General features: G+C 40.4%; 1 protein-coding gene across 1 annotated transcript in view; it reads right to left on the reverse strand.

The window, feature by feature from the left end:
• Positions 1-6892: 6892 nt before the first annotated feature.
• LOC141651545 (uncharacterized) overlaps positions 6893-12400 on the reverse strand; it is a 33576-nt gene continuing 28068 nt past the window's right edge. The window contains exons 2-3 of the mRNA XM_074459250.1: positions 7745-8857; positions 6893-7632 (exon numbers count right to left, since the gene is read on the reverse strand). Coding sequence (XP_074315351.1) covers positions 6893-7632; positions 7745-8857 — 1853 coding nt within the window. The remainder of the gene's footprint in view (positions 7633-7744; positions 8858-12400) is intronic.

The raw sequence follows: 12400 nt of genomic DNA on the forward strand, positions 1-12400 counted from the left end.
CTTTAATTACGGTATTGTTCTTAATCTTTCCTTTATTATTAATCATTTATTTCATTGTTCATCTTTTATACTTGCAATCATGTTTCTTATTATTGTTATTGTTGTTTGTACCTTTAATATGAGTAGCTAAATTCTTAATCTAGGATGAAGGGGATCTAGGTTAATTAAAAGGGGAAAATTGATTAATTGCTAGTGAAATCGTTTAAGTTGCCGTTTGATTATTGTTCTTATTCTAGTTAATTAACTTAGGCCTGAGTTGTTAATTAGTGTAGCGAATTAATCCTTTCACCGACCGGGTTAGAGTTAATATAGGCTGCGATAATCAAATAAATTGTATCTAATTATAGCGACCGCATGTTAGAATCAATCTAAAGGGCATAATTGAGTCGACCGATCTTATGACCTTAAACAACTTGATAGATTTAGCAATTGATTGGTAATCCCCGACTGATTGACCTAGTGAACCGTAAATCCTAGATCTTTAATATTATCGTTAAACCTTTATTTAATTACTTCAATTAGTTTATTAGAATCAAAACAAAACAAACTCCCACAATTGGTTACTTTAAGACAGATTTAAATATAAACAAACTAGATAATCACCGCCTCCCTGTGAATTCGACCCTGACTTACCGCTAGCTATTTTATTAGTAGTAGTTTAGGTTTACTTTGATTAAGGTGATACGACTTTAGCCTTACCAAATTTGGCGCCGTTGCCGGGGAGGCAACAATTGTTCTGTTTGATTCTGTTTATTTTTGTCTTTTGTTTCAAGGAACTTCAGTTCCTTGGGACAGTTTTATCTTTTCTTGTTGTTTTCGTATATGCCCAGGTCTAACAGGTTAGAGATCCTACCTTTTGATCCCGAGCCAGAAAAGACTTTTCGGTACAGACGAAAATTTCAAAGAGAAGTAAGTCAAGTGGAAGACTTGAGTACACTTGACTACGAGCGGTATACTTTTGCAGAAGATCCGTTCTTTGAAGAGGACACTATTATTTCTGCAGCTGTGACTTCTACAACGCCAAAGATGCCGATATTGGCAATTTACTTCGAACCCACGGTTCATTCTTGGAGTTTACCTGACGCCCCTACTGCTGCGTCATATCCATGGAGCAAGGAAGTGGATGAGATAGAGAAGCTGATTTATGGAGATGATCCTCCTCCTGAGATGGTTTACAGCTGTGATGAGAATGTTGACATAGAAGTGAATTGGATGCTTTGGATCTTTGAAATTTTCGAGAGAAGAGCGAGTTAGAGTTTTTGATGCAGCTTCTATGACGGACGAAGTGCCTTATCTCCTTCCTCAAGAGGATGACCTGAAGAACAATGACCATTGCTCTTATTTTACATTAGATTTTGAGTTTGATGAGCAAGAATTTTATTTGTCCTCTATTTTCTCTTGGACTATTTATTGGTGCTACTTATGCTTGTGTGTAGCACATGCGCTACTTTTTGATTTACTGTTATGAGCATTAACTTGTATTGATTATGGTTTGTGTGCGCATTTGTCTTAAATGCAGGAAAGTTTGCTCGACAGAAAGGTTCTTCGATCGAGTGTCATGGAGCTCGATCGAATCACCTCGTCTTTTGGGTCAATAACGTAGCCAGACGATGATAGGATTTGCGAGGATGATTATTTACCCCTGTTTTGTAGCTGGTTTGGGGGAATCATAAGCTCTTACCCGGTATTCTCTTTCCTTGTACCTTCTTTTATTGTATTATCTAGTTATTTCCCATTCTTTTTGTTAGTTGTGTCCTTTAGGTTGCTGGATTTGTGTGTGATTGCTATGTTGTAGGCGTCACAATGAGACACTGTGACATTTAGGTTTGGGGGAGGAGTCTTTATTTATGTTGTGTGCTTTACTTATTGTTGTGTGCATTTATATAAAAAATCCATAAAAATTAAAAATTTTATAAAATACAAAAACATGTTTTTCCTTTGTTTTAGGTCGAGTCTTGGTGAATTGAATAACAATGATGTTAAATTGCATTGTTTTTGCATTTGAATCTCAAATAGTTGTCCATGTACATTGTTTTGACTCGTTAGCCATGAAAACAAAGCTCATAATTCAAGTCTTTACCATATTTGACACGCCTTATGCTAATTAGATTTGACAATATTATGTTGGTAAACTACTTAAATTCTGAGGTCTATAGAGCTTCCTAGGCCAGGATCATCAATAAACTGGTCTCATTGTCAATTAGGCTTGAGTGTGGTTTCTCCTTGTGGAATATGTAATATCAAATTGCATAAGTGTGACATTGATTTCTTGATACTTTTATTGCTTTCAATTGACTAAGTACATGTGGATAGGCGGTTCTTACCATTCAAATAAGCCTTATATTACCTTTTGTTAGCCCGTTTGAACCGTTGTAGCCAATATTAATTACATCGTATGAGCTACAATCCAAGAATTTGCCTACCTTTTCGGGACAGTCGCAGTTGCTTGTTTATCATGTTTATTTTGCTATTATGGTTGGGTTGGGACTTATTGTTGTCATGTGGGTATAACAAAATACTTTTAGCGATTGTGTTGTATCCTTGTGTTGGAAAAAAAAAATGAAGCAAAAGAAAAAAAAGAAAAGAAGAAAGAAAAAATCGAAAAAAGAGGAAAAGAAAAGAAAAGAAAAGAGATTGCTTCATTTGGTTTTGTCAAGGATCAAAAGGCTGGTTGTTAGAGTCTAATGCATAGTTGGATTGTAATTTATTAGCTCTCATATGTTGTAAAGTTGAGATCATTTCTCTAAGTTGGGTTCATTTATTATCAAAGATTTGGTTTTTGGTTTGGTTAGCGTTGCGACTACCGTCTTAGCTCCACATATCCATAACGTACTTTGGCACAAACCACTTCTATTCCTTTAACCCATTTGCCACCCTTATTGTCCTTGATACATGTACTTTTGTCTACATATGATGATTGCATATTAGTTGGGAAAATTTCTATCACGTTCGATTGCATGCATGTTTCATGAGTTGAGTGAGTGTTTCTACTTCTCTCTATCTTCACATATAACTCACCCTTACAATACTTATGAGTGCACGAGTGAATCCGCGAGAATCCGACTAATTTGTCTTGCAAGATCGAAAGGTATTTGGCATTTGTCTATAGTAAGGTGACCTGAGACTTGAGATACGTTTTCTATTTTTCGTACCATTGAATTTGTTTTATTGGTACACTTTAGTCATTACTTTGTTACAGATATGGTAGCTTGGGATTTGTATGTGCATTAAACAATAGCTCTGAGTTGCTTATTCGCCATTTGTATGTTTGTCTTTTATAATTGCGTGATGCTTTGCTTGAGGACAAGCAAAGAGATGGTTTGGGGGAGTTTGATGAGTCATAATTATATGCATATTTATCCCTCCCCTTAATTGCTTTTGATACGGTTTTCGTGCTAGTTTATATCATTTACATGCCTTTTATGTTAGAATGTTGATACTTCCGCCATTTGATGATTAATGCAGGAATGATGCATTTGAGGAGCAAAGGAATGAAATGGGCATCGCAGAGTGAGCATGAAGGGATACACGAAGCATGGCACGAGAATCCATAAGAATGAAGGAAGAGAAGTTAAGAAGAAAACACGAAGAAAAGAGCTTCTTATTATAAGTGCCTACTTTGAAGAGCCATATCTCGAGTTCTACAACAGATTTTCAAGTGATTCCAATTGGAAATGAAAGCTTATCTTCTTAGCTTTCCAAAGCTGCAAAAATCGCTTGTTTCTGACAAGTAACGAAGAAATGGCTGCCGTTTGAAGTTCAGTGCGCGAAGCAGGAAATTGGTGCCTCGATCGAGTCAACCTTGGCTCGATCGAGGAACCACTAGTTTCCGCAATATTCCGCAACTTTCCTTAAGTCGGTTATGTATTGCTATAAATACCAAAACTCGTACCCTAGGTTATTTATGCTTTATTTTCAGTAGGTTTAATATAGCTACCTTATAAAACTCTCTCAAATACTTAGCTTAGTTTAATTATTGTTCGGATCTATTGCCTTTAATTACGGTATTGTTCTTAATCTTTCCTTTATTATTAATCATTTATTTCATTGTTCATCTTTTATGCTTGCAATCATGTTTCTTATTATTGTTATTGTTGTTTGTACCTTTAATATGAGTAGCTAAATTCTTAATCTAGGATGAAGGGGATCTAGGTTAATTAAAAGGGAAAAATTGATTAATTGCTAGTGAAATCGTTTAAGATGCCGTTTGATTATTGTTCTTATTCTAGTTAATTAACTTAGGCCTGAGTTGTTAATTAGTGTAGCGAATTAATCCTTTAACCGACCGGGTTAGAGTTAATATAGGCTGCGATAATCAAATAGATTGTATCTAATTATAGCGACCGCATGTTAGAATCGATCTAAAGGGCATAATTGAGTCGACCGATCTTATGACCTTAAACAACTTGATAGATTTAGCAATTGATTGATAATCCCCGACTGATTGACCTAGTGAACCGTAAATCCTAGATCTTTAATATTATCATTAAACCTTCATTTAATTACTTCAATTAGTTTATTAGAATCAAAACAAAACAAACTCCCACAATTGGTTACTTTAAGACAGATTTAAATATAAACAAACTAGATAATCACCGCCTCCCTGTGGATTCGACCTTGACTTACCGCCAGCTATTTTGTTAGTAGTAGTTTAGGTTTACTTTGATTAAGGTGATACGACTTTAGCCTTATCAAGATGCCTATGATCTTCGTCCTCCAGTCCACATAGCAAACAAATAGGATCAGAAGAAATATGGAAAATCTGAAGTCTATCTTTAGTGAGGAGCCTTTCATTTGCAACTAGCCAACCTATGAAACAATGTTTTGGTAAACACAAATTATTCCAAACATACTTAGCCCAGACTGTTGGCACATCAACATCACCCAGCCAATGGTAACCTTGCTGAATGGTGTACTCATTACCCTCCTTAAGCCACCATTGCCCATGAAAACCAGATTGCAAAAGATCCTTAACACCACAAATTTTACGCCAGGACCAGCTAGAGTAAGGTTTAGGTTGATAAGACATCCAGTCAGAGTTTTTAATGTAAATTGAATGAACCCATTTGACCCACAAATGGTCCTTTTTATGACTAATCCACCAGATATACTTACCCAACGCTGCCCTATTCCACCTCCTCAGATCAATAATCCCCAATCCACCATCCTTTTTACTTTTACAGCATGTAGACCAAGAAATCAAAGGGGGGGAATTTGTAGATTCCTTACCCTGCCAGAGAAAACTTCTACATAAGGCTTCAACTTTGTTGAGGATACTTGTAGGGAGAATGAAAATCCTTGCCCAGTAGCAATGCAAGGTACTCAGGACTGATTTGATGAGGACCAACCTACCTGCATAAGACAACTTCCTCGTCCCAACAGCTCTAATCCTTTCAATGACCCTGTCAACCAGCTTTGCACATTCAAGGGCAGAGAGTCTTTTTGAAGCTATGGGTACCCCCAAATATCTGAAGGGAAGATGACCCTCAACCATTCCTGTCAACTGAACAATTTCTGACATAATTCCAGGGGAGACTCCATTGCTGTACAGACTAGACTTGCTCTAGTTCATACATAAACCAGAGGCTCTAGAAAATGTTTCAAAAGCCCTCATCAGCATGATCACCACATCCTTCTCACCCTTACAAAAAAGGAGTAAGTCATCTGCAAAGCAAAGATGGGACAACTTCAGAGGCTTACACAGAGGATGAAATTTGAAACCATCCATATCCTGCACCACATTCAGTACCCTACTCAAATACTCCATGCATATAGTAAAAAGCAATGGAGAGAGTGGATCCCCTTGACGAATCCCTCTTTTAGCCTTAAAGAAACCAAAGAAATCCCCATTAAGTGCTAAGGAGAAGGAGGGGGTACACACACACTCCATGATCATTTGAACAAAACTGTTAGGGAAGCTCAATGCCTCAAGCATCTGTTTGATGAAACTCCACTCAATGCTATCATAAGCTTTCTGGAGGTCCACTTTAGTCATCACCCTTGGAGAACAAGCTTTTCTACCATATAGTCTAACCAAATCTTGGAAAATCAAGATATTTTCCACAATATCACGCCCTTTAATAAAGGCACTTTGATTAGGACTAATGATCAAGGGAAGAACATCACCCAACCTAGAACTCAAAATCTTAGCTATACACTTATATAAAGTGTTACATCAAGCAATGGGACGGAATTGAGTAACTGAGGTAGGTCTATCCACTTTAGGAATAAGAGTCAAAACCGTATTATTCAACTGCTTAAGCATCCTTCCATGCTGAAAAAAATCCATAACTGCTTCAATAATACCATCACCAATGACATCCCAGCTATCTTTAAAGAACTGACTAGAGTATCCATCAGAGCTAGGAGCCTTGGTCCCTGGAATGGAAAACAAAGCCATCTTGATTTCATCAGCAGTGACTGGTTTCAGCAAAACAGAGTGCATGTCTTTTGTAATCAGTTTCCCCCTCCTTACAGTTGGGACATGGACATCAAGAACATCCTTGCTGGTTCCCAGAATATGAGTAAAATATTCAATGAAAGCATCATTAATACCCTGCCCCTCAGTCTGATTTTGACCAAACCTATCATCCACTTGAATAACTTTATTCCTACTTCTTCTACTCCTTATACTTGCATGAAAATAGGCCGTATTATCATCCCCTTCAGTAGCCCATTCAGTTTTTGACTTCTGCAAAAGGAACATATGTTTAGCCTTTTGTAGCTGAGTATACTCCTTAACAATCTCCATCTCAACTGTAATAAGCTTAGGGTCCATAGGTTTAAGCCTAAGCTTTTTCTGCACCTCAGTCAAAGCCATACAAGTAATGGAACAAGTATTCTCAATATCACTAAAATCTCTCTTGTTAAGACTCCTGAGTTTCCTCTTCAACTATTTCAATTTTGAGACCACTTGAAACATTTTTGTCCCATCAATATGCTCATTCCAAGCCTCTCTAACAATCCCCTCAAACTCAGAACTCAAAGACCACATGTTGTAATATTTAAAAGGAGCCCTATCTCTGCTAATCAGGGAATCAAACTGAACAGTACAAGGACAATGGTCATAAAGCCCTTCAGGCAAGAAATTAGCAAAAGCCTCAGGATAAATTGAGATCCATTCAGCATTGACCAACATTCTGTCTATTCTACTATAGACTCTAGAATCCACTCCTTGTTTATTATTCCAAGTGAAAAAAGATCCAATAGCAGGAATATCTTGTAACTGGAACCAGCTAACACAATCCTGGAATGGAGCAATTTCAGCAACAGTAATATCAGACCCAATCCTCTCATTATAATTCAACACATTATTAAAATCACCCCCTACAGCCCAAGCCTCATGACAAGATCTATCATAATCCTTCAACTTATTCCACAGCATCTCTCTGCCAGCACTATGATTAAAGCCATAAACAACAGTAAACCAAAACTTCCTTCCAGTCACCTTGCTCATGACAAAAGAGTGAATGGTCTGGCTTGTAATATCCACAACATTAACATCAAAGCAAGCAGGGTCCCAAAGTAACCACACTCTACCATTTTTCTGAAGACTATTATTGGTGCATAAAGCCCAGCTAGAACACAAATTATTTCTAATGTTTAGCCAATTATTACTCTTAACTCTAGTTTCTACCAGACCAAATAGCCCAATTTTATTAGAATTCAAAAACCATTTTATTTCCTTTTGTTTATTAAGGCTATTTAGTCCTCTAATATTCCAGAAACCAAACTTATCCATTACCAACTCTTGAAGTGAAGCCTTCCTCAACAATTCTAGCAACTAACACCTTCTTACTATTAATTCCTCCCTTAGCCATCTGAACTGATCTCTGAACAGCAGCACTAAAAGTATCCGTAAAAGTAGCTTTACTTGGACCAATATCCTTGCTGTAATTCTGTGAGTTCAGCCTTGTAAGGATTCTGGCCGGAGTAAAAGGAACAGATGGAGTGCTCTCAGGTAAAAACACAGATGGAGGATTTGGCACAGGGGTAGGAACAGGTGCAGGAGCTTGAGTAGCTGTTGTAGGAGAAGGAACTACTGGAGCAGATGCAGCTGCATGAGCACGAGCAGGAACATGATTCCTTGCTACTGGCTTCCACACTTGTTTGGGCCCTCTAGGCTTTGAAGTATTAGCAGTAGGAGCAGGCTTCCTACAGTTAACCGCCAAATGCCCCATCCCTTTACAACTCGTACAATGAATAGGTAACCAATCATACTCAACCTTAATCCTGTGAAGTTTTCCTTTCTCATCCAAAAACTCAATGCTATTAGGGTAATTCTGATCAGGTTTGACTTTAACCAGAACCCTAGCAAAGTTCAGCAAAGTTTGCTGATGTGTAGCATCATCACAACGAATATATTCCCCAATTAGGCCACTTATTTTCTTCAGAGCAGTCTGACCCCAAAACTTCAATCCAAGCCCAGAAAGTTTCACCCAAATAGGAACATACTCTAAGTCATGTTTAACTAGCTCAGAATCCTGCTTCCATTCATTCACAATCACAGGCTTATTATCAAACATTAGTTGTTCCGATAATAGAACCTTCTGTTTCATCTCAACAGTTTTAAATCTCACCAGAAAGATTCCATTAGGCATGAATGAAACCTTATCAATGTCAAATTTGGACCATACTCGCTTAATAAAACCTTCAACAACATTCCAAGGGGGATTTGCGCCAAGAATAAAACAGAAGACAGATGATTTCCAGTAAGTAATTTCAGAAGCGACATCTTCCTCAGATAATTGAAGCAATACCTTAGGGTTAGCAGCTTCCGTCGTTTTTTGAATTGTCTTCTTAATTTTCCTGGATAGCACCTTCGTCCACGATCCATCCTTTTCCTGAGCCACCTCCACTGTCACGGGTTCATTCAGGTCAACGTCCAGATCATAGGGAAGGAGGCATCTCGCCGCCGGCTTATCATTCAATTGAACATCCTCATCACTTCCTTATAATAATTCCTCTTCTACTAATATTTGTTTTCCAGTTTGTTTTTTTTGAGTTTTTTTTTGTATTATTATTAGTTGATTTCCTAGATCTCGCCATTGCGTTAATCAGGAGCTATCAATTTTGCAGAATTTTAGAGCTTTCTCTTACTAACTTTCTCTCAATTTAACATTGTCATATTCTTAACAACTTAAGTGCTTGATTACAAGTTGTTTAGGTTGAGCAATGATTTTGCTTGATTTTGATCGAAAAATTAGTTGATTTTGCTTGATTTTGATCGAAAAATTAGAGGGTTTCAACCCAAAATGTCGAAAATTTGGGGCTTTTCCCCTAAATGGACCTGCCTTATAAAATTGACATTAGAAATGGATAATTGGCAATGTTAGGAATATAACCATGTGTTTCTTTTGAATTTTCGTCAAGTATTGAGCATTTGAGTGAAATTGAAACGGTTTCTCAGCTATTTCGAAAATTGCTTCGAAAATGCCTTTAAGATTGTCCATTTTTGATGAAATTTGTTTTTTAGAACCCTTGTATAATGGGTAAACTTCCTACCATTTCAGATTTTTGATTTATGACAGCTTTTTCAGGACACTTTTCTAGGGCATAATTGCTAATATAGCGAAATGCTGCCGAAATTTCGACTCAAACCCGTGACTAGGCTTGAACTTAGACTTGAATTGACCCAATTTACCACATGGCAGTCGGGTTTTGAGAGAAATGGCCAAAGATGGCGAGAAAAGGCCGTTTTCGGGGCTTAAAAGGCGTGAAACAACCCTCACCGAGGCTTGTCGTCATTTGGCGCGGCCTAATTTACTTTAATTTTGCAGGTGATGTTCCTTCTACGTCAGGGAGGGCTCCCATGGATGTGGACATCGACTTCGACCCTTATCTCACTCTTGAGGAGGTGGTCGAGGAGGTAGTTGAGGAGGTTGTTGAGGAGGAGGCCGAGGAGGTCCCGAGGCGGGCCAACGTAGGACGTGGTGGTTGCCAGCTAGCGGGGGCACCCGAGTGGGCTGAGAAATGGGATGGCAGACATCTCATTTGGGCAGCAGAGAGCCACCTATCTTACAGGACGGTGAGAAGTTTGGTAAGTCTCGAACTTGTCATTTCCTTATTACCTTCTCTTATTGACTTGCTGTTTCCTTTCTCGTTGATCCTGTGCTAAAGATAGCTTTGCGTTGAATTAATTCAGGAGGCCGGGAACATGAGGTCCTTCTCTGGATACACGACGATAATGTAGGCCTATGCGAGACTGACGGAGGAGGAGAAGGCTATCATCGAGCTGGGAGCCTTCAGAGCTTTGGTGGGAGCGTGGAGGGCGATCACAGAGAGGAAGATTCGGGCTAACCTTTGCTTGATTCGAGCTTTCCTCGATCGGTACTGGGACACGACCTCGACCTTTCACATGCCTTTTGGAGAGGTCGGGGTCACTCTGGAGGACTACGACATGATCTTTGGTCTGCCGTGTGGAGAGGAGGCGTTGGTGTGGCCGTTCAAGGCCATGAGAGTGGACTCGGCCGAGGCGAGGAGGCTGATTAGCTGGAACCTGGAAGCGGGTGCTGCTACCGTTCCCGGGTTAGTGCCGAGTACTTATGTCAGGGACTAATTTGCGGGTAGGACCTCGGCGACGGTGATGATGGATGGGAGGAAGGTGGCTCTTCCCGCTTGTACTATGGAGCATAGGGCTCGTTTGTGGCTCTGGTGGTTCTTGTCTTCGCTTTACCTCGGAGACAAGGGGGAGAGGATGTCGACGAAGCTTCTTCCGTTCCTTTCTGACTTGAGTGACCTAGGTCGGTGGGACTGGGTTACTCATGGCTTTGCGGTCCTCACTCGCTACATGAGGGCTATGGTTCATCCCGAGTTGATGGAGAAGGGGACTTCTCCTGCTACTGTCGGTCCTGGACAGTTGTTGGAGGTATGAACCTTTATTATGTATCATGAAAGATCGTTATTTCTTCTTTTATTTCCATTTCTATCGAATTATGAAAGATCATCATCGATTGTCTTGTTTTGCAGGCGTGGGTGTACTTCTACTTTCCGGGCTTCGCGCTCAAGAGGACGGAGCCTGAGCCGAGAGCGTACCCGATCGTGAAGGACTGGGTGGTGTGCTGTAGGAAGAGCCAATGCTCTTCTTATGATGTTTGTCTACGGGGCGTGAATGCCCTGAAGCTGGAGGACATAAGTATCTTTGATAACTTTTATTCATCGTTATTTTTATTTAGCAGCAATCATAGGAATGACCCCCTTTCCCGTTTACAGCCGATCATAAGAATGACCTTTCGTTTACTTGTTTTAGTGGGTGCCCAGACCCTGGGTGGACTACCCCAACGCTCCGGCCTTCGTGGCTGAGGTCATTCGACCTAGGAGCTCGAGTCGGTTGCTGTTGAGGACGTCCATGGGACCAGTGTGGTACCTGGGCGAGCGTTTGACTCATCAGTGCTCTCGTGACACTTTCACGGTTCCCAACGATCCTCCGCGGACGATGTTTAGGGAGCCTTCGGACACCGAGAGGGACGCTGACTTGGCGGACGTTAGAGGTGACACCCTTCTCCTTCCCGGTGAGGAGTACTCTCTATTTGTTCGCCAGAGGCTGGCGTACTGGCCAATCGTGTTAAGTATTTTACTTTCCCTTTTTGAATTTGTTTTGACAAACTGATGAATGATTGTCGAATAAAGAACTCATTTGAACTTCGCAGGAGATCGAGGTGGCAGGCGTCGAGCCCCTAGCTTACCCGGAGACCCTTGAGTACACTGACGCGGCGGGGATAACGACGATCTCGGAGATCCGCAACCTCGACGAGGAGGTGACGGATGCTGGCCTGGAGGAGTGGCAGCACTTAGTAAGGAGGGTAAGCCCCCAGCTTCGGCTGTCTTTCGCCATCTTTATTGCATAAGAATACATTTGTTCTTTTTTGATAACCTTTTGTTTATTGAAATGAAGGTGGCGCCGTCTCAGCATGTGGCATTGTGGAGGGTGGCCAACGGGCTGCGGGCCATGGCCATCGAGGCACTTGATGGTGACCGAGGACGATAGGTATGAACCTCTTATTTCGTTTACTTTGGATTTTGTTGAAATTTCTCGCGCTTTGCTTGAAATGGTTGAATGAAATGATTGAAATGAGGCATTTCTTTATCACTTGCAGAGGGAGCGTGACCTGGAGCGCGAGCTGGCGCAGTCCCAGGAGGAGACAACTCGCCTGTTGAGGGAGTTGGAGGTCCGAGATGCTGAGATCGCTGCCCTCGAGGCGACCGTAGCTGAGCTGAGTGGGGACCAGGAGTAGCTGTTTTCTTTTTGGTCTTTGCTGTCTTGTATATACCTTGTACATTTTGGACTTCATTTTGGATTTTTTAGACCTGTTTTGGGCGAGAGCCCCCAGTTTGATGTACATATTGCGTTTTGGTTATATATATGATGGCCTGAGTGCCTTTGCTGCTGGTTGTATGTTGC

The sequence above is a fragment of the Silene latifolia genome, chromosome 4 (assembly GCF_048544455.1).
Source record: "Silene latifolia isolate original U9 population chromosome 4, ASM4854445v1, whole genome shotgun sequence".
NCBI lineage: Eukaryota > Viridiplantae > Streptophyta > Magnoliopsida > Caryophyllales > Caryophyllaceae > Silene > Silene latifolia.